This window comes from Aspergillus nidulans, chromosome VIII (assembly GCF_000011425.1).
Source record: "Aspergillus nidulans FGSC A4 chromosome VIII".
NCBI classification, from domain to species: Eukaryota; Fungi; Ascomycota; class Eurotiomycetes; order Eurotiales; family Aspergillaceae; genus Aspergillus; species Aspergillus nidulans.
In genome coordinates, this window is record NC_066264.1 from 1175053 (window position 1) to 1196695 (window position 21643).

At 50.6% G+C, this 21643-nt stretch overlaps 8 protein-coding genes across 8 annotated transcripts, besides 2 other annotated features; 6 read left to right on the plus strand and 2 right to left on the minus strand.

The window, feature by feature from the left end:
• Positions 1–14523: part of a sequence feature (contig 1.17 1271..347844(-1)) that runs on past the window's edge.
• ANIA_01196 (PaaI family thioesterase) lies at positions 478–1454 on the plus strand (the record flags this gene model as incomplete). Its single annotated transcript, XM_050613191.1, has 2 exons — positions 478–647; positions 668–1454. The coding sequence occupies 2 exons, from the start codon at positions 478–480 to the stop codon at positions 1452–1454; spliced, it is 957 nt and encodes a 318-aa protein (XP_050469024.1).
• Positions 1904–3382, plus strand: ANIA_01195 (H(+)-transporting V1 sector ATPase subunit C; the record flags this gene model as incomplete). The annotated part of the gene is made up of 5 exons (XM_050613192.1): positions 1904–2204; positions 2262–2356; positions 2403–2494; positions 2542–3034; positions 3081–3382. 5 exons carry the CDS (start codon positions 1904–1906, stop codon positions 3270–3272), a joined length of 1173 nt encoding a protein of 390 aa, XP_050469025.1. The 3' UTR covers positions 3273–3382.
• Positions 3677–4356, plus strand: ANIA_01194 (adenylyl-sulfate kinase sD; the record flags this gene model as incomplete). The annotated part of the gene is made up of 2 exons (XM_653706.1): positions 3677–3684; positions 3744–4356. 2 exons carry the CDS (start codon positions 3677–3679, stop codon positions 4354–4356), a joined length of 621 nt encoding a protein of 206 aa, XP_658798.1.
• On the minus strand, positions 4606–7137 carry ANIA_01193 (putative succinyl-CoA synthetase subunit alpha; the record flags this gene model as incomplete). Its single annotated transcript, XM_050613193.1, has 9 exons — positions 4606–4689; positions 4774–5066; positions 5123–5154; positions 5213–5835; positions 5869–6079; positions 6124–6506; positions 6559–6702; positions 6752–6865; positions 6910–7137. The coding sequence occupies 9 exons, from the start codon at positions 7135–7137 to the stop codon at positions 4606–4608; spliced, it is 2112 nt and encodes a 703-aa protein (XP_050469026.1).
• ANIA_01192 (uncharacterized protein) lies at positions 7980–9093 on the plus strand. Its single transcript, XM_653704.2, has 2 exons — positions 7980–8076; positions 8234–9093. Exons 1-2 carry the CDS (start codon positions 8037–8039, stop codon positions 8887–8889), a joined length of 696 nt encoding a protein of 231 aa, XP_658796.2. The 5' UTR covers positions 7980–8036; the 3' UTR covers positions 8890–9093.
• sumO (SUMO family protein SMT3) lies at positions 8511–10004 on the minus strand. The gene is made up of 3 exons (XM_653703.2): positions 9902–10004; positions 9511–9790; positions 8511–9412 (listed from the first exon to the last, which is right to left on the minus strand). The coding sequence occupies exons 2-3, from the start codon at positions 9730–9732 to the stop codon at positions 9350–9352; spliced, it is 285 nt and encodes a 94-aa protein (XP_658795.1). The 5' UTR covers positions 9733–9790; positions 9902–10004; the 3' UTR covers positions 8511–9349.
• ANIA_01190 (protein nup84) lies at positions 11186–14557 on the plus strand (the record flags this gene model as incomplete). The annotated part of the gene is made up of 5 exons (XM_653702.2): positions 11186–11248; positions 11318–11540; positions 11589–13637; positions 13686–14138; positions 14208–14557. 5 exons carry the CDS (start codon positions 11186–11188, stop codon positions 14555–14557), a joined length of 3138 nt encoding a protein of 1045 aa, XP_658794.2.
• Positions 14524–21643: part of a sequence feature (contig 1.16 792..451587(-1)) that runs on past the window's edge.
• Positions 16949–21390, plus strand: pmcA (calcium-transporting ATPase pmcA; the record flags this gene model as incomplete). The annotated part of the gene is made up of 4 exons (XM_653701.1): positions 16949–19969; positions 20017–20158; positions 20205–20460; positions 20511–21390. 4 exons carry the CDS (start codon positions 16949–16951, stop codon positions 21388–21390), a joined length of 4299 nt encoding a protein of 1432 aa, XP_658793.1.

A 21643-nucleotide genomic window follows, 5' to 3' on the forward strand; every position in this document is an offset into this window, starting at 1 on the left:
AGCAACATAAATTCCGTCATAAATAGAATAGAACATCATTCTTCTAACCTCCTCAGCCGAGTACTAATCTCAACATAAATAGTAATGAAGCGGAGTCGTCAAAATCGAGACTTGCAAAGAGCCGAGGTTCAGTCATAGAAGCCAGCCCCGCAGCCAATCACAGCCAAGCTTGCTCGGTCTCTCCGGCGCTGGCCAAAAATGGGAGATCTTGGGAATTCCGCCGGCCCCGAGCCTGAGTTGCCGTCACTGCCACCAGGACAGACGCCAAACCAACCAGACGGTACCTGACAGGATTCCATGTCCGAGGCAAAACTCTAGGACGGCCACTGTCTCGCCTCTGACCGTTGACCGATCCATGTCTCACTGTTGACCATCATTCGTTCCTTTCGCTCCTTTTCCCACTCTCGTTAACTCCTCCGGGCTCCATATTCATCCGTCGCCATGCCGTCCTCAACGTTTATTCGGACAGTCTCCACTATGTCCAGGCTCCATGTTCCTGGCTCTTCTACAAAAGCTCTGGGTCTTGCCCGCTTTCCTCAATTTCCTTTGTCTTCACGCTCTCTTCAACGTCCTTATACTACCGTCGGTGGGTTCTCTCTCCCCGTAGCCCTCTATGATTTCGGATTGCTAAACGGCGAGGTCCTGGTGTAGGTGCTACTTATACAAGCCCTAAACCTCCTTCACGTCTCCGTCGTCTCCTCGGGTTCACAAGTATCGCCGCATTCGCATTCACCGCTGGACTCTTTTACCAGGTTTCGACAAAGCTTTTGCCCATCATGAATGGCCCGGTTCCGACAGACGAGGAAACCCTCACCATGTACACTCCTTCAGACGAGCTGTCGCAGGAAGTTGAAGACCACATCAAGAACCATCCGTTGTTTGTTTCCTTGCGGGAAGACCCTTCATACGTCGAATCAAGACCGTACATGAAGATTCCAGAGAAGATCCGGGATCGCAGTCTCACGGCGGGGACCCTCTCGAACTCAGGCGGGATCGTTGTTCCACCAACTGCATTCTATAACAACGATACGAATACTCTAGTCACCTTTTTCTACCTTGGGTCGAGAGTCTCCGGTCATCCGGGTATTGTGCATGGCGGGTTTCTTGCAACGCTCTTGGATGAGGGCATGGGACGATGCGCTTTCCCTGTCTTGCCGAACAAGGTTGGGGTGACTGCGAATCTAAATGTCGATTACCGGCGCCCGGCCATGGCGAACTCCTACTTTGTCATGCACGCCCAGGTTGTAAAATCAGAAGGCCGCAAGGCCTGGGTTGAGGCTCGCATTGAGACACTTCCTGAGGAGGGCCAGGAACCGGTCGTCCTAGTCGAAGCCAAGTCCCTGTTTATAGAGCCAAAGCAAGCGGCGGCAGTGGTAAGTTATCCTTATATTGAACGTTTCAGCAGGGTGACTAACCGATTCCAGTCGCCGAAGCTTCACAAATTTGTCAACTAAGCCAGCGAACCAATCTGTATACACGGGAACCTGACAATGGGCACATAATGACTGCGGCATCTGACGCATAGATAGAGGGAAACTTGATATCATTCTTGTATATAGTTCCACCGATAATAGACAAGAGGCAATAGAATTTAATAAACGTCTGCCTTGCGATTTACTCCAACATCTCGTTGCACCAATATTGTGAATCAATAATTAATGCAAAGAGAAAGTAGCTGAATATGTTCTAATTTGGAGCTGTCTAGCTGTCTAATTGTATAGCTCCGCAGTGCCCCGACCGCCTCCGCCAACCGCAGCTTCGGGCAATAATCTAACCGGACGGGACAGCTACCCATCACTACATCACTACTCCTCGACCTCCGGCTTCCAACACATCTCCTTCATGCCTTGTCAGGCGCGGCGATAGCTTACTCTAACATCCTTCCTCCCTGACAGCTGTCATCATGTCCAAATCGATCAAGTACCTCCTAGTCTCCCTCCCCTCCTCCATCACTCCCTCGCACCACCGCGACGATGCCTTGGACGCCATCGCCGCCACTGTCGGCTCGGATAATGGCTCAGTCGCTCCTTTCCCAATTCCGGAGTTTAAGATCGGAACCCTTGACGCTCTTGTACAGCAAGCGGACGAGTTAGCCAAACTAGAGGCTGCGTGTCAGGGTGTCGTCAGCAAGGTTGGCGATGCGTTGAAGAATATCCTAGAAGGTGACGAGGCGCAGATTGAGAAGATGAAGACCGTCAACGATAGTATGGAATACACCTTTTCCCTGATTTGTTGGTTATGGTGAAGTTGACGAAAAATAGAGCCCGTGGACCAGTACCTCCGAACGTTCTCATGGAATAAAGTCAAATACCGCGCCGACAAGTCGCTATCGGAGCTAATTGATCTATTACAAAAGGTTAGTTTCGTGAAATGGATGCCCGCCATGAGCTAACTCGTCAAAGGAAGCCGTGAGTATCGATAGTGACCTTCGATCGAAATACTCCCAGTACAATCAGATCAAGAATACATTGGCCACTCTTCAGCGAAAACAAACGTGAAATCTCCCAACTACGGTTCGCGAAGCTCAACTAACTTGACCAGCGGAAACCTATCCACAAAGTCCCTTGCCTCCGTCGTTGACCCCCGCGCCCTCGTTCGGGACTCCGAATACATTGAGACACATCTCGTTGCTGTTCCAGCGCAGCAAGTGAAAGACTTCCTCAAGACCTACGAGACTGTATCGCCCATGGTTGTCCCCCGATCCGCGAACTTGGTCGCCTCCGATGACGAGTTCACCCTATATGCCGTGACAACATTCCGCAAACATAGCACCGAGTTCGTCCACAAATGTCGCGAGCAGAAATGGATTCCTCGCGATTTTAAGTACGTGGAAGGCGGGAAGGAAGAGGAGCGTCGGGAAGTCGAGCGGGTAGGCGGCGACGAGCGTAAGCTGTGGGGTGAGACACTGCGACTGGGGCGGACTTCATGGAGCGAGGCAGTCATGGTATGGGTGCATGTTCTCGTCCTCCGCGTATTTGTCGAGACCGTACTCCGCTACGGCCTCCCGCTGGACTTTGTCTGCACGCTTATCAAGGTAGGTACCACAATATGCTCGAAGAGTCAAGACTAATTCCTGGCAGACACCAAGCTCAAAACACGCTGATAAAGCAAAGAAGAACCTTGACGAGAAATACTCATACCTAGCCGGGAATGCATTCGGACGGGACAAGAAGGGCCGGGTCAAGAAGGATGACCCCAATGAGATGCATGGCATTGAAGGTGGTGGTGCTGACTACACGGCCTATGTGTATTACGATTTTGAATTCATTTAAACCGGCCGGGTTATTTTGTCTATATTCGACCTGGTTGGCTACAGAACTGCATGTTAGTAGCGTACATATACCGTATACTGAAGCTTCAATTGAGCAAATGTCGCGTCACCCCTTTGCAGCCAGCTATGATCTTGGCAAGATTCCCTTTAAATTAAGAGTATAATCCGTACGGAGTAACTAATTAATGATCGCCACCTTCGCGTGGGATGAGAACAACCTTGAAAGTCTTGGACTCCGCCCCGAAGTCGGTGACAACCCCCGCGGTTTCAGGAGCCCCGCCAAACCCATTTTTATTACGCGGCAGTCTATCTCCTCTTCCTATTACTTTTCTCTCCTTCAACTTCCCTTTATCACATCAATTTCCCTGAGACCCAGTACCAGGTCACATAGCTGAATTCTCCAAAATGGCCACGTAGGATCCCCATCCTCTTACACAATCCACCGTTAAACTAATCAAGCCCCCATTTATAGAAACATCACCCACCACGCCGGCATCACGCGCAATGAGCGCAACCAGCTCCGCAAGCAGAAAGGCCTCACAATATGGCTGACCGGCCTCTCCGCCTCCGGCAAGTCTACCATTGCCGTTGAGCTGGAGCACCAGCTTCTCCAGCGCGGTCTGCACGCCTACCGCCTCGACGGCGACAACGTGCGCTTCGGCCTGAACAAAGATCTCGGTTTCTCCGACGCTGATCGCAATGAGAACATCCGGCGCATTGCAGAAGTCGCGAAGCTCTTCGCTGACAGTTCCTCAATCGCCATCACGAGTTTCATCTCTCCTTTCCGGGCTGACCGTGATACCGCGCGGAAACTGCACGAGGTCCCTACGCCGAATGATAGCACTGGTTTGCCATTTGTCGAGGTATTCGTTGATGTGCCGATTGAGGTTGCTGAGAAGAGAGATCCCAAGGGGTTGTACAAGAAGGCCCGTGAGGGAATCATCAAGGAGTTCACGGGTATTAGCAGTCCGTATGAGGCGCCTGAAAACCCGGAGGTTCATGTGAAGAATGTGGATCTACCGATTCAGGAGGCTGTCAAGCAGATTATTGACTACTTGGATAGCAAGAAGTTGCTTGATGCTTAGGGGAGAGGTGCGCGTGAGGTTCTGTTACGGGTGCGTGGATTAGTGAAGTACGTCCGATACATAGACATGCGTGCATATAGATGCTCTTTATCAATTATATACCCATGTCTGTACATACGAGCGAGTTACTTGGCTCCGGCTTGGATCGCGTGGTGTCCGTAGAGCCAGTGTTTTAAGTCCAACTGAAGGATTCTAGATCTAAGTTTATATGCTGTACAGTATATCTCTAGTCTACAACAATCTAAACCTCTACTCCTTCGCAAGAGCAATGACTTTCTTCGCTGCATCTTCAAAGCTATCAAAGGCATGCAGCGGAAGCCCACTTTCAGCGATCTGTTCGGCAAGCCTGGTCAGCACCCCAATCACCATCCCCAAACAAACCAGAAGCAGTTGAAGGATTAAAAGAAAGGTACATACCATCTGCTGCCCACTCTCCTCATTAGTCCCCCTCAGCCTCACAACAACTGGCACACTCATTTGCATATCCCTGAAAGCAAGTATGATCCCCTCAGCAATCATATCGCACCTCGTCAAGCCGCCGAAGATATTCACGAAGATGGCCTTTACGCGCGGATCTGAGGTGATAATTCGGAAGGAGGATTTCACCGTCTCGGAGGTAGCTTTGCCACCTGTGTCGAGGAAGTTGGCGCATGAGCCGCCGTGGTGTGTAAGGGCGTCAACGGTGTTCATTGCTAGGCCGGCGCCATTTACTGCCAGGATTTGTTAGGTGCTGGCTCTTGAATGGCGAGCGGGCAGTTTGTCTTACCTAGGGTACCGATGCTCCCTTTTCCGTTGAGTCTATGACGGGTTAGGCCAAGGGATGAGTGGCTTGATGGGGAATATAGATAAGGCGTACTTGACGTAGACAATTCCATCTTTTTCAGCTTCTACCTCTTCAGGCACTTCCTCCTTGACATCTCTAAGCGCATGGATTTCCTCTTGCCGACCTGAGCTTCGGAACGCAGCGTCGTCAAATCCAAATCTCGCGCCGCGTACCTCGAAGCCCCCCTCAGCAGAGTAATTCGCTCGGACCTCTAAGACAAAGGCCTCCCTCTGCTTGAAGATCTGCCAAAGCGCTTGAACAATTCCAGCGAGCTTGCCGTGTGCTGAGGTTGGAAGACTCAGCTGAGTTGCTGCGGTTGTGATGATAGAGTCCGAAGCCTCAAATTTTTCTTTAATGTAAGGGAAGGGAAGACGGGCGGAGTTGCTGGGTTCGAAGCCAGGAGATGTTGAGGTGATAAGTGCGGGGGAGAGTGCGGTCCTGTCGATTGTGAGGGAGATATGAACGTCTGAAGCTGATACGGAGGTTTCATTGACTTGGATGCCGGCTTTTTTGAGCATGTCGAGGGCTTGGAATTGCTTGATGTATAGGGTTCGAGATTGGCATTTTTGGAGGGTCTGTTGACGTCTTGGGATAACTCGTCTCATTGTGTGCAGGCTCCTTTTCTGGCCTCCGAAGGTGGACTGCGTCGTAAGCTTCTACATATCCTGAGGTAGTTAGAAGATACCTACGGCAGAGCTTGAAGTACTGCGCCTGTTCGTGAGAAGGGCCTTCATCCCCTTCCCAAATTTCTCTGGATGGTTGACCATGACCGCGCCAGCGCGCTCAAGGGCTCTATACTTCTCCTCTGGCCCGGGCTCACCAGGTGCCGTCCAGGCTCCTGCGTGGCCCATTATTCGTCCCGGAGGGGCTTGTCGGCCGCCAACTAGAGCCATAATCGGTCTTTCCTGTCAGTCCTGTGGAGTGTAGCAGAGCGAAGCACATACTTGGGGCTCGTAGTCCTGCGACGGTAATCTCTAATCCACTCCGCCGCATCCATTTCGGCCGTTCCCCCAATCTCACCAACCAAGATAATTCCTTCTGTATCAGGGTCGTTTTCAAAGATCTTTAAAGCATCGACAAAGTTCGTCCCCGCGAGCGGGTCCCCACCCATACTGATACAGAGGCTCTGACCCAGCCCCGCACGAGTAGTAGAGGCAACAGTCTCGTAACTCAAAGTACCTGACTTCGCGACTATACCTATCTTACCTGGGGCAAAGCAGGGCAGCGGTTGGAATCCGATGCGGCATTTCCCAATCGCAGAGATTATCCCGGGACAATTAGCCCCGACGAGTCTGGTTTTGGACTGGGTTTTGAGTATGGAGTGGACCTGTCAACTGTAAGCACATACCCAACCTATTTCATGGAGAAACCGTACGTACCCTAAGAATATCATGGAGCGGGACGTGCTCTGCCACTGCAACAACAAGAGGGATCTCGGCTTCAATTGCTTCCTCAATCGCCTTTGCCGTCTGACTTCCTGGCACATAAATTGCGGAGGCATCCGGCTTTGCTTGCGCTTGGGCCTATCACAGTATCAGTAATGGACTCGGGAACAAAGCAATGGATTCGTACCGCCTTGACAGATGGGAAGACTGGCAGTCCCAGGTGTTCCCCTTCCACACCAGGCTTTACACCACCGACGATCTTCGTTCCCCATTCCAATGACTCTTTCACGTTCGCCGTAGCCTAGCTGGTCAGTCTCCATTGTTGTAACTTCGACTCGAGCCTACCTGTCTGCCTGCAATGCTTGTTAGCGAGATAGTGATATACCCATGGGTTGATTTACCTGTAAATCCCTGGAACAGAACTCTGGTATGCGCGCCAATCTTGAGGTTTGGGAGCGTATCCGCATAGTCGCTCTTACATGATGAGCGGGAAAAGTGCTTAATATGGTGTAATGAGGCTCGCAAAAGCGGCGTCTTGTGCGCCCGCAGCGTCAACGAGCACAATCCAGGCATCACGAGTGGGCAATTAAAGTATAGCACTCGAAGTCAACCGTTATCAAACCAAAAGTCTATCGTTCATAAATAATATAACACATAGTAGAGTAAGAGATTGAGCTACAACAAAGGACAGTAGTTGGAGAAACAACCTCGGGAAATCTGGGGTCTCTACTAGTTTCCCAAAACAACGCTCCGCGCCGGTCTCGGACTCCCCGCCTACCATTCCTAGCGGGCATGATTATGGGAGCCCAAGGGCATATAGTACAGTAACGATTGGCTTTCTCGGGAACAGAGGGAGCTATTCACGGTCCCCCGGGAAGGCATATTGATGGCCCTGCGCACGCAGTATGCATAATTTGCACGCAAAAGGTTGCCCAGAATTTTAGCCAAATAGCCGTCTGCATATAGCCGTTTAAAATGGGGGGAATATGGGGTTCTTGGTAGTGTCAAACCCTAGAAGCACGAATATTAGCATAATAAAGTATGAGAAGAACTCTGTCCCGCATACCTCAGAGTGATATCAAGCTGTACGCAATCAACCCCAGATTCACCTGGACATACTGTAACATGCACATTCACACAACATGCGGCCTCTGGGTCTTTCCATTATTCTTCAGTCGATCTCCGCCGGCGTCGATCGTTTTGCTCAGCGTTCCAGCGGCTTCGTAGCTTCCAATCACGAAGCTCTGCCGCATTTTGATTTCCCCTCCCCTCATCTCGATCACGAGACCCAACCAGAGTTGAGAATCCCAAACACGGCGGGGTTTGTGTTGAAACGTTAGGTTACTTAGGTAGCCGCCGCACCCCAGACTGACGCCATACATTATCGCACATCAACTATTAATAACTGCAACCACTTTTTCGACTCGGTCCAGACACATCTAGAGGTGTTATATAAAAGTTCAGGCGTGGAGATGGCCAGCAAGGCTGCTAAGTCTCCCGCTGTTGCAAAGGGTTTGTCTTTCTTGTTTTCTTAGTTCCAAGTTCTCTCGCTCTCGTCCTTTTGCTAGCTCTGCTTTGACATCCGAAGCTGAAGCTCGTCCTGCTTGCACTTAAACCACGCCAGTGCTCTCCGGAGACCCGTTACTAACGCCAGCCCAAATGTCCACAGTCGCAGCAACATCCCCGACAACAGCAACAGCAACATCCGAGCTCCAGTCCTCTCTCCGCGAACTCCACATTGGCGAAAAGACTTCTTCCATAACCGACATCGCGCGGCCGAAACTTACAGCTACCACCGCCCTCCCGGCTAAGAAAAAGAAAGCGCCTGTCGTCGCCGATTCCTGGGAAGATGAACTCGAGCTGTCAGATCAAGATACAGACAAAGGTGGTGCAGGGCTCGAAGACGAGCTAGGTTCACCAAATGTCGCTACAAGCCTGGCCACCTCTCCCGCGGTAGCAGAGGGGCCCCTTGACCCCCCACCCACGCCAATCTCCCCGCAAACATCTCAGCCGTGGATTGCTAATGCCGTGGCGACAGCGACGGCGGGCGGATGTGGGCCAGATTCTACGTCTCGATCCAAACCTTCGTCGGGTTCGACATCTGCACGAGACCCAAATCGGCGGCCAGAGAAGCAGACTGCTGTTGCAGGGAGGTTGATTGCAGGCGCGTTGGGCATTCGAGCGCCCAAGAGGACGGAGGAACAGCGAGCTTACGACCGGGCCGTAAAGGAGCAGGAGATTAGACGAAGGAATAGGGAGAGGGAGGAGGCAGCCAAGGCTAAGGAGGAAGAGGAGAAGGCGAAGGCCGCTATTTGGGGCGCTTGATTAATATCTCTGCCATTTCTTTTGTTTTTATGGGATTCTCTTTCACTCTTAAACGTTCTTTCATGCCTGACCCCCCTCCTAATTCCGGTAGAGTTTATACGGAGTTGACTGTCTTTGTGAGGAATATTTATCCCGGGTGAGAGTTTAAGCCGGAATAAAACTCATGTATATTAATATAGGCAGGGCAATAGATTATGTTGCGCTTAGGATATTTCATAAGGGATGACAAAAGGGACTAACATATGATACCTCCTAACAAGGAAGATGGCAGAAGCGGCAGCAATATAATATGCAGACAAGCTGCCACCTGCCATTTATCTCAACCCATTCGTGACACTCCTCGCAACATAGAAAGCCTGCCCAGTCAGGTTTATTGCCAACTCAATCACCCATGCGCCAGAAAAAGGACACCGACAAAGATTTCGCGGGAAGGACAGGAGGGAAACCGGACTCTGGTGGATTAGAGACCACCGCCGATTTGCTCCTGGTGAACTTCAAGGGTATCACCATCGGCCATGTCGAGCTAGGGTGTAGACAAGCATGTTAGCAGAATTAACCAAATAGTAAATTTTGATTTGAGTCCAAGGAAATGAGTATACGGAAGATCAATACAAGACGTACCGTGTCTGGTGTATCTTCTGGGCGTACGCGCGTTCCATCGAAAAGGAAACGAACTGTTGACGGCTGTTTCCCTTGACGGTCACAGAATGCATCCATGAGCTTTTTCAGGGTAGTTGTTCGCTTAATCTTGAAAAAAACCTCGTTGTTGTTGTCGGTGACCTTGATATTCAGATGTTCAACAGGCGCAGGCGCCTCAGGAGTGGGAGCAGATGGATCAGACATTGTTGAAACTATTTGGGAGTTATCGAAATACTAGGTAAAAAGCTGTAGTGCGGGAAGCCTGCGAGCGAGCGTTGCGTTAGTATATTCTTGATTGATCAAGTGTGTGTTGCGATCTTGCGATAATGCGGGGTAGAAGGAACTGGGCGCGGATAGAAGAAGGCGAGCTTACATAACGTTGAGACGTCGGAGGTGAGAGTTGGGCGTCAAAAATGACGTTGTACTAAAGAACAGACCGCGCAGAGAGCAAGTCGGAAGATGTTGGGTTGATAATGAGTTGCAGTAGGAGGCGACAAGAAGGTGATCGAAGCCCCCACCAGTGAAGAACCGCGGAGAATCTATTTTGCGGCGCAATTCTCAAGCGGTGGAAGGGGAGTATGAAGTCAGTCAATTCATTCTTGATTGACGTTCCCAACCAACCGTCTGTTGTTCCGGGACTACTTCCGTTTATTAGTTGTGTTTCTCAGAAGACGCTCTGTATATTGCTCTCAACTTTCAAGTACAATTTGCTCCTGAGTATCCAAGCGAATTACATCATGGTGAGCAGATATATATGTACCTAGATTGAAAGAGAATTTGGGAGATAACGCGTTCCAGGGTGGACTGAAAGAGGACATAGCGTTCGATCCTCCATGCCATCCACGAGCAGTACAGTCTCACACCCTTTGATTTTTCAATCAGTGCTGACATGCCTAGTGCGCCATTCAAGGTAGACTCCCGAACCATGGACACATTGAGCCAAGCAGGCATTGACGGTAGCAGCATGCTTGACCAAAAACTCCTATCAAGAGGAAAGGTGCCAGGCTCAAATCAATGCCTTGTATGAATGCTGCAGTGCTTTCTACAAAGAAAAAGGAGACGACGCGAAAACTCCTAGCTGCCCGAAACCGAATCTCCTAAAACTCCGGATGAAGCAGCGCGAACAGGAAGCTTCATAACCCTCCTAAAAACCATTTTGCTGCTGTCCAGATAACGGCAATGCCCGTTATTCGAGCTGCTGTATATACCGAAGTTAAAATCCACCGGCATAGTTGAAAGCGGTGAATGTGCTGTAACAATTCCTTTGCAGTCTGAGCTCCCATGTAAGTTAAGAGCTAGACTAGTTGTAAGAACTGCTGGATTGTTCTAAGACAATCTTGAGCACGCGAGAGGCCGATTGACCTGAACGAAGATTGAAGCGCTCGTTCCGAGACTCTAATGATTGCCTAATTGACATTGAAGAAGAAAAGAAAAAGAAGAAATCGGTCAGCAGAAAGCGCGGGAGGATTTTTATGGCGTGAAGGTCTAGAAGCTAGTCTACTTCAGGGCTAGCGGCAGTCGGCCAAAACAGCGCGCTGGGCCAACGAGAATTCATGCGGGTGACAACTCAAAAGAGGCAGAAACACTGTCACGCAGCTTTATTCTGCTGCTTCCCAGTCCATTGCTGGCAAACTGTTTTTTTACTATTGCCTAGCTTATGGCTCCGCTGAGTAGAGCCGCCGGGTCGGCCGGCTCTGTGTCCGGCTTCGCGTCATTGAATGTAAGTATTGTTTTTACGGGTTCGATACCTCGCCGACTCAGCGCTCTAACCCATGGCTTCTTACAACAGGACCAGCGGCAACCGAACAATACCGAAGTCATCGAAATTGACGACGATGACGACGAACCCATGGATAATGAAGAGGAGGAGTACAACGAAGATGAAATGTTAGAGGTAGAAGATGACGAGGACATGGAGGAAGAGGAGCAAGAACTGGAAGAAAATGCCTCAGTAGAAGATCGGAACGGCAGCGAATCACCCCTGAACCTAGTTGGAGCCCCGAATGGCCAGAGTATGTCATTTCAACATGAGACTGAATATGCTTCTGACCGCGTTATAGACGGAATCGACGTCACTGCTTCCGAGTTCTTCACCTCAGCAGGCGCAAGGCAGGCACTGCACCCACTTCGCCGGACTGCCGACCGAGTTACCCGCCAGATCGAAGCTTTCGCCGATAAATTGGATCGCTTTAAACAAAAGGCTAACCGTGCGGACGAATTTCAGAACTACCAGGCTGTCTACCAGTTGGTGAAGGGATGCCAAACCATTGCGCAGGACGCGATTCAGGATCTTTCCAAACAAAACACACTTAAAAGAGCGAAATTGGGATGGGGCTTCAGTAACAGCAACGGCACGAGTGACGCTAAAACCGAAGAAGAGCTGCAACGGTTACAGCTAGAAGCAAGTACTTGGCAGCTTCTGCTGAACCTCGTCAGTGTTGACGACCCTGCTAGTAGAGCCAGCTTCCTACAAGCGCAAGAGACTGCATTTCAAACGCTCCATCGGTATTCGTCAGATCGCGACATCTGGGGTCAGTTCATGAAGGCGGACCAATATGCTGTGGAATGCGTGATTATTATGAAATGGTTGGAACAAACTGCGCGGTCTTCCAGTCAGGACATCGACTCCCTGATCTCAGAATTAGAGATACAGGCTGAGAGAGGACAGGGCTCTTGGACTCATGGATGGCTGTATACCAAAGAGACTATCAAGGGGCAGAAGCGGCTACGCGCCTGGCCTCAACCTCTGGAACCAAACGACCCAGGGATCACGGCTTCCTTACTGACTTCTGAGCAATCCGAACCGCTGGTAACACAGCTAGACCCCGATGCAGTCACCCGCCAAAAACAGAACCTTCAGAGAAAGGACCAATTTTACGAGCGTGCTACCTGGATGACGTGCTGGAAAATGCTTCGACAGGGCGAGGACTGGACTAAGATTAGGCAGTGGGCGTCAGACCGCCTGGAGCACTGGCGCGCAGTCAGTATCTGCGGTTCCAGCATTGATGCCCAGTCGAATGGGGAAGCAACGGCTTTTGACGATGGAATAACACGTATGATGAACTTCCGGTCCCAAGAAACCTGGAGGGCTGCTTGCTCTAGCCTTGCGCGAGACTCCAAGACAGAAGATTTCGAACGGGCTGTCTACGGACTTTTGTGTGGTGACTCAGAAGCAGCTAGTAAGGTGTGCACGAGCTGGGACGATTATCTCTATGTTTGGTTCAACAATCAGGTTTTAGCCCGTTACAGGGGCTTCTGCAAGCAGTTCCAGCGAAAGCTCAATCATTCTCCCACAAGCCCTGTGGCCTTCCAGCCGGAACCTGCCGGGTATGCGGATTTCAACAAATTTGTGCAGTACACCAAAGGAAACGACCGAGTCGGTGGCGAGGCTCGAAACCCCTACCGGACAATTCAAGCTGCGATATTAGGTAAAAACTATGACACTTTCTTTACGTCCTTGGCGAAAGCTGTCTCGCAGGCAGCTACCAATAGAGACGGACCGTCATACGTGCCTGACCTGGAACCCACTTACGTGGATGACTCTCTCCTGATTGCGGCTGAGGATCGTGATGCGTTACGAATTGCTGCTCACCTATATGTTGTCGCGGACTCGGCCGGCTACGTGCGCAAAGATCATCAGTTTCTTGAAACTGCGTCGGTAAATGTGATTGGGTATATTGCTGACCTAGAGGAAGCTGGGCTTGTCGATATCATTCCGCTCTATGCGTCGCTTCTACCGGAGCTTGGGCAGTATCTGGTGCTTGGGGATGTGTTACTCGAGATCGTTGATGAGAGAGAGAGGAGATTGCTAGTTCAATTGATAAACAAATACGGAATCGACATCGAAGCAGTTATCGCACAGCAGTGGGATTCGGTCACAGCTGTAAAATCTGCTGTCGAGCACACGAGGACATTCAAGTGGGTGTCAAAAGTCATTGTTCGCAAGGATGGTATCCGCGAGCTGGCACCTGTCAAGAAGGATTTCATCGGGACGGAAATTTCGACGCAAGACGAGCGACTCATACGTAGCGTTGAATGGCTTCGTTTTGTCGACGGGCAATGGGGCCGGATCTGTCTTCTTGGGACAGAGCTCTACAAGAAATTCTTCAGTGAGTTTGTTTGTATTTGACTCCGAATCATGCTAACCTTTCCGACAGTATCCGGCAAACTTCCTGCTGCTAGAGAGCTGAGCCGGCGGATGCGCCTTTCGGACCTCTCGCGTGAATTCTTCGGGTTTGATATTGCGGACTTCTACCCAGGGGACTATGAGGATGGAACCGACCGCGGCACCCCAGAGCCCTCCAGTCCGTCAAAACTGAGGTCCTTTGGTCACAAGCGGAATAAGTCATCCAATACTAGCTTGCAATCCACCAGTCAGACTCGACTTCTTTACGTCCAGTCACAGACTATGCGCGACCTAGAACAGCTCATCCTCGCCTTTGACGCTCTGGAAGCATTTGCTCTTACCTGCGAAAAAGTCGACAAGCTCAAACGCCGACGAGACTCGGGGACCATCAAGGGCATTAAGGAGGAAGTCCACGACGCCCTAGACGCCATTAGCGTGCACATTGACAATATCCTTTACGACTGGCTAGTCACCCCACGAGACGGTAAGTTTTATCTACCATATCTACCCTCCAACACTGTCCCTAAATCACCCACTAATGCTGCTTCTCCAGAAACCGAAGCCGCCGAACTTGAACAAATCCGCACCACCTACATCCCTGAACTCTTCCTCGAATACCATAGCGCCCTCTACTACTGTGCGCACATCGTGAGCTCCGAGATCTTAGTGCAATGCATGAATTTGGCGATGCAGGTCGCCGAAAACGAGCCTCTAACACGTAGCTTTGTGGCTGGGAAGCGCATGGCCGAGTTAATGGACGCCCTAGCACTCTCGAGTAAGGCGATGGTGAATGCGCATGCGAAGCCAGATGCCCGTTCTGCTGGTGGCGAGAGTTTGGGGCTTTGGACTGTGACAGTGAATGAGGAGGATGAGGAGGGACAGATTTTGGGAACGGCGAGGTAAGGCTGTACCGTTGTTAGATATCGTATTTCTTTGCGTGCATGGAATGGGACCTATACAGTATCTACTTTACCAGATAGTATTTCGTCTACTACGGAACTACTTGAGCATTGGTTTGATGGAAGGGAATGGAACTGGATGTACATTACCAATGGAGGTTCTTTCGTTTCGTCTAGTCTTTACTCAGTATTGGATAGACATCCTTATATTCTTGTATTCCAGACTACATTTAATGCTCGCCTCCTTCGGTATTTGCTCTTACCCTAGTCTAGAGACAGGACGCCTTGAAGAAGTATGGGCCTGATATAAGGCGTTGGACATCAAGTCGTCACCGCTGTTTGGATTCGATTAGGCAGGAAAGATCGGTGCCATAACCGCAATAATAATCGGTAGCCATTACGATTGAGTTATTGACGCCACTATCGTGACTGTGCCGTACAGGGTACGACGCTGTTGAGGCGTCTTGGCCCACGTTACGCGTTCGTGCTCAAGAACCGCCAACGAATCGACATACCTATCCCTATGCACGTTGGCCGGGTGCTTCTCAACCAGCTGTTCTCGAGCGTCGAGTACGTAGTTAAAGATGCTATGTGCTTGAGGGCTTAGAAGTCTTCTGCAGAGGTTAATTATAACATAAACTCATTGTCGTTTCACGTTGATCAGCCAATTTCCCGGCCAACGGAGAGATACCTAAACGGAGGACTCCCGTCGTACGGGATTTGGCGAACTCGCCTATCACGGGTTAAGGAGTCGGCATTGAGCCCTGAAGAGGCGGAAACACGTCATGCTGGCGTTGGACTCGTAGCCTTTGTAATTAACATAACTATACGAATCCGTATAGACAAAGACTAAGGTCCTCGCTTTTCGAGAGTTGGAGTAAAAGACCTCATCTTGACTAATAGGCAGATATACATGCATCCTGCAGTGGCAACAACTCAACCGCAGTCGGCAGCTTCCAAGGCTCGAGTGCTGTACCGAGGCGATAGTATGATCGTCAGTGGTCACACCCCGAAAACAAGAATCTCCAGACCGTCTAGATTTGAGTGCGCGTTGCCGCATGCCCATTGATTTTGTGATACTGCAACTCCACCCAAATCAGGAAAAGGACATCTTAACCAGCGCAAAGTAGAGGATCTCAGAGCCTTGACTTTGAACAGCACTGCAGATAAGCACCAATGGACAAGCAGAACAAAAATAATAGTGAAGCTAATAGTGAAGCTTCATTTTTTATGTGCCCGAATTGAAGAAAGGTGCGGTGGGGATTGTGGTCTTGCACAGCCTCCGCCAAGCCGCCGAATCAGCAACGCTATTTGTTTGAGTCTTGGACCGCTGCTTTGGTTGCGACTTGCGAGCTTGAGCATTATTATTCCAGCCAATGAATTTGTGCTTTTTGGCACGGTTGTTGTGTTGGTTCAGGGAACGAAATAGCGTCTGATGACAATGCTGGCAACGCTGGCGGTACGCCAGCGTGGTTCAGTCTAGAGTCGGTCATCCTGCAGAAGGATCTGGCAGCTGGCGCAGGTTTCGTATTCGGCCCTGATGGCTCTGATGGATCCAATCGATGAGTGAAAGAGAAGCTAGAGAGTAGCATACGTAGTCGAGTCTAGTCTAGGCCCTTGGGTGAGAAACCTTCTCTTGACATGATTGTGACAATGATCGAATCAATTGACGGAAACTGGAAACAGAGCTGGTCTGGACTGGAGACGGGAGAAGGAGGCAGTGCAAGCGGCGACTCAGCGAGTAAGGTTAGCGGGGACTTGTGTCAAGCTCGGTTTCTGTTTCTACTTGAGTTAAGCGGGTCCCATAAAAGGGGATTCTACCTTTGGCGAGTTCTTTTTTTTTTTTTTTTCCCTCTTTCTTGGAAGTGATAGTGGTGAGAAGTCTATACCATAGATTGATAGCTGGATCTTTAATATTGATGACCGTGTTATTAGCATTAAAGGAGCAATACAGTAGTCGTAGCCCGTTAACTAGTCAAACAGGCAAGGAATACGAGACTGGTTCTGGAAGTCCCACCGATCGGACTGTGGAGTGACTTAAGCAAAGCCTACGTCTTTAGTCTGGTTGCCGTTTAGTCTATTTTCCGCTTAAGGGTCTCCTACCTTCAGAGGTACTGGTTTCGTTCTCATCACTCACTACATCCCATTCATCTCTTTCTTGGTCGCCCTTTGTTGCCCCTGGCATTGGCCGATCGGACCCTTGGGCACTCGCAGCCTCAGCATTCTCTTAAGGTATCTATCGCTGAATGAGGCCTGTCTCTCCTTGCTAGCTGTTTTCATGACCGGTTCAAGCACCTTCGAGTTGCTCCTTCCGGAGCCACATTCTTATTGAAATCCAGCCTTTCTCTGTCCTCGTGAGGCTCTTTGAGGCCCGTCATCGCATCGTTGGCCGATCATGTCCGAGCCGAGACAGTCGAGCGAGAATAATGACTCCAGGCAGCCTGCATCGACGCCACTTCGCCGAGAACGAGCACCCACGATAACAATCGATACGTCGGCGGTCGTCTCCTCGGAACCTCCTCCCCAGATCGAAGCTCCTTCGCAATCTTCGCAGTCACGCTCTGCGTACAATGCTGATCATACAGACACCAGCGCGCTCCTGAACAGTAGCACTGTTTCTCCTTCAGATACCCGCTCAGCTCATTCAGTACGCTCGTATGCTTCGTCAGAGGGCAGGGAACACGATAGCAGGCCAACGTCGCCATCGCCTCGCACCAATACCTTTTCTCCCGGCGCGAAAATGGGCGACTCAAACTACCTCTCCGTACCGGGCACCAGATCTCGCGGCAACTCACTCGAGTCTGAAGACTCGAGCCATACCATTGGAGCCGAATCACGGTCAATTGGAAGCCATGGGTCGCCTGCGAGCTCGGCCAAGGTGACGATCGAAAACTACGAGGAAGCTCTTCTGCCGGACCCGGGTCGCGAGGCAGAATTCGAGGTTGAGAACAATCGTTTTGCCTTCTCGCCAGGCCAGCTGAACAAATTGCTGAATCCCAAGAGCCTTAGCGCGTTCTACGCCCTCGGCGGTCTTGCTGGTCTCGCCAAGGGCCTGCGGACCGATCCGCGCAGCGGGTTGAGCTTGGATGAGACCGAGTTGGACGGCTCGGTGAGTTTCGAGGATGCAACAGCCCCGAGCAACAACCAGCCTCTGCCAAAGCCTGCCGCTGAAGCGCCGCCCGCAGAGCCGTCCCGCGCTGATACCACACCACATAAGCAAGATGAGAATGCCTATTCTGATCGTAAGCGCGTATTTGGAGCAAACAAACTTCCTGAGAAGAAGACCAAGAGCATCCTCGAACTTGCCTGGCTCGCATACAATGATAAAGTGCTCATCCTGTTGACGGTGGCCGCCATTATTTCGCTTGCGCTAGGAATCTACCAATCAGTCACAGCAGTTCCCGGTGAGCCGCGGGTTCAATGGGTTGAGGGTGTCGCCATCATCGTCGCAATCTTGATTGTCGTCGTCGTCGGTGCAGCAAATGACTGGCAGAAGGAACGCCAATTCGTGAAGCTAAATAAGAAGAAAGAAGATCGTCTTGTCAAGGTGATACGTTCTGGGAAGATGATCGAGATTTCTATCCACGATATCCTTGTAGGCGACGTGATGCATCTAGAACCTGGTGACCTGGTTCCGGTAGATGGAATCTATATCGGAGGCCACAATGTCAAATGCGATGAGTCGTCTGCAACTGGTGAATCAGATGTGCTGCGCAAAACGCCCGCACAGGATGTTTACGGCGCTATCGAACGACACGAGAACCTTGCCAAAATGGATCCGTTTATCGTCTCTGGTGCCAAAGTGTCCGAAGGCGTGGGCACATTCTTGGTTACGGCTGTTGGTGTGCACTCAACTTACGGCAAGACAATGATGTCCCTTCAAGACGAGGGCCAAACTACACCGCTGCAGACAAAACTGAATGTACTCGCGGAATACATTGCTAAACTAGGCTTGGCTGCCGGTCTACTGCTGTTTGTTGTTCTGTTCATCAAATTCCTTGCCCAGTTGAAGAGCCTTGGCAACGCGGATGAGAAAGGTCAGGCTTTCCTTCAGATTTTCATTGTGGCTGTTACTGTCATTGTCGTCGCGGTTCCAGAGGGCTTGCCCTTGGCTGTCACGCTTGCGCTTGCGTTCGCTACGACTCGTATGCTGAAGGACAACAATCTGGTTCGTCTGTTACGTGCTTGTGAAACCATGGGAAATGCGACAACAATCTGTTCCGATAAAACAGGCACACTAACTGAAAATAAAATGACTGCTGTCGCCGCAACCCTGGGAACTGGCACTAGATTCGGAGGGAGATCACAGGCAGCATCACCTACAAATAGAAACGGGGATCGGCCAGCTGATTCTGGAAACGAATTGTCCCCTTCTGAGTTTGCGTCAAGCCTTTCGAAACCGGCCAAAGAGCTCCTACTTGATTCAATAGTTCTGAATTCGACCGCATTCGAAGGGGAACAGGAAGGGACCATGACGTTTATTGGGTCCAAAACTGAGACGGCCCTCCTTGGATTCGCGCGGACATACCTCGGACTAGGATCGCTTAGCGAGGCGCGGGACAACGCAAGTATCGTCCAAATGGTGCCGTTCGATTCGGGTCGCAAGTGCATGGCAGTTGTTATCAAGCTTGACAATGGAAAGAAGTATCGAATGCTAGTGAAGGGCGCGTCTGAAGTCCTGTTAGCAAAATCGACAAGGATTGTTCGGAACCCTACTCAGAACCTCGAGGAAGGGCCGTTAGATGACAAGGACCGTTCTAAACTTGACGAAACCATCAATAAATACGCTACCCAGTCCCTGAGAACCATCGGCCTTGTATACCGCGACTTTACCGAGTGGCCTCCCCGAGGAGCACCCACGCAGGAAGAAGATCGTTCACTCGCAGCATTCGATTCTATTTTCAAAGACATGGTCATGTTTGGTGTCTTTGGTATCCAAGATCCCCTGCGAGCCGGAGTGACTGAATCAGTCCAACAGTGTCAACGCGCCGGTGTTTTTGTGCGTATGGTAACTGGCGATAACATCGTGACCGCGAAGGCAATTGCCCGAGAGTGTGGCATCTTTACCCCGGGTGGTGTTGCAATTGAAGGGCCTAAATTTCGAAAGCTCAGCAGCCGTCAGATGACACAGATTATCCCACGGCTACAAGTTCTCGCCAGATCCAGTCCCGATGACAAAAAGATTCTTGTTTCCCAGCTCAAGAAACTCGGCGAGACAGTTGCAGTGACCGGAGACGGAACAAACGATGCTCAAGCTCTGAAAACTGCTGATGTTGGGTTCTCCATGGGAATTACGGGCACGGAGGTTGCCAAGGAGGCATCAGATATTATCTTAATGGACGACAACTTTGCTTCTATCGTGAAGGCTATGGCCTGGGGCAGGACCGTCAACGATGCCGTGAAGAAGTTCTTGCAAGTAGGTTATGGCCAACTCTATATATGCCTATATACTAACTGGCACAGTTCCAAATCACGGTCAACATCACGGCCGTTCTTCTCACGTTTATCTCCGCAGTGGCTAGTGGCGATGAGGAATCCGTGTTGACTGCAGTTCAGCTTCTGTGGGTCAACTTGATTATGGACACTTTTGCCGCGCTCGCTCTTGGTACGTTCGACTTCTCCGACCCTAAACATAATCTAACAACAAATAGCAACGGATCCTCCATCGCCTTATGTTCTTAATCGTCGACCTGAGCCAAAATCCGCACCCCTCATCAATTTGACAATGTGGAAAATGATGATCGGACAAAGCATTTATCAACTGGTGGTGACGCTCGTCCTCAACTTCTCTGGAAGATCTATTTTGAAATCTATAATCGACTTTTCTGGTGATGCCAATGCAAACAATGTCCTCACAACGGTGGTGTTCAACACGTTCGTCTGGATGCAGATTTTCAACCAATGGAAGTGAGTATTATGATCCCGAGGGAAGTTCAGTATAATCTAACAAGGATCAGCTCTCGTCGTTTGGACAACGGACTCAACATCTTCGATGGTCTTTTTCGTAATAGGTGGTTTATTGGCATTCAGTTTATTATCGTTGGAGGGCAGATTTTGATCATATTCGTCGGTGGACATGCCTTCTCCGTTACGCGCCTTACTGGAGCTCAATGGGCAGTGTGCCTTATCTTGGGCGTCATCTCGATCCCGGTTGGTGTGATCATTCGACTCATTCCGGATGAGTTCATTCGCAAGCTCATCCCGACCTTCCATCGCAAGAAAGGGCCGGAGCTCATTGTATCCGACGAAGACAGGCGTTTTGAGTGGAATCCTGCCCTTGAGGAGATTCGCGACCAGCTAAAATTCTTCAAATCCCTTCGTGGTGGACGCCTAAGGAAGGTGGCTCACAAGCTGCAGCATCCTCAAGAACTTCTTCCTCGATCACGTAGTGGCTCAAGGTCGCGTGAAAATTCGGCCCCGGGGACTCCTGTTGGCGACAGTAGCGAAGGTACTCCTCCATTCTCTGCGTCGCCGGATTCCCGCTCAAGGAGGCGTACGCGTTCCCGCTCCAACTCAGCTTTTGGCCCAGCCGCTGCGATGGCGGGAGTCGTGGCTGGCAGTATTGCCGGCTGGTCTCCGATTGAGCGGCCTGGAGAAGGGGAGGCGTTCAAGTTCGATTTCAATAGCAATGGCAGACGGAGCGGACAACCAGGCATTGAAGTACATCCGGACACCGCTCCGGATGACAATATTATCGGTGACTATCAAGCGACATCGACAACACCTCCGAGTCAAAACCCAGACCTGATTCCGTTCTTTGAACACGCTCCGCCTGCGCGCGAACCCTCACACCGAAGTAGAAGGTCTAGATCGCGGTCTAGCCAGAGTCAGTCATGATACGCTCCTCAGTCTCAATCAAATACGTTTTCTACCTTTGAACGAGTACCGATTAAGGTACTTCTGCCGGCCCTTTATCGTATTTCGATTTTGTCATTTCAAAAGTACTGTGGCGACCAGCCGCTATCTTTTTTCACTATACACAGTTCTCTTCTCAATATGTCTTCATTCTCTCGGAACTTTAATCACCGGGTCTGTTCGGCGTCTGGGTGACAATGTACTCCATGCGTACGTTTCCGTCGCGTTTCCTGCT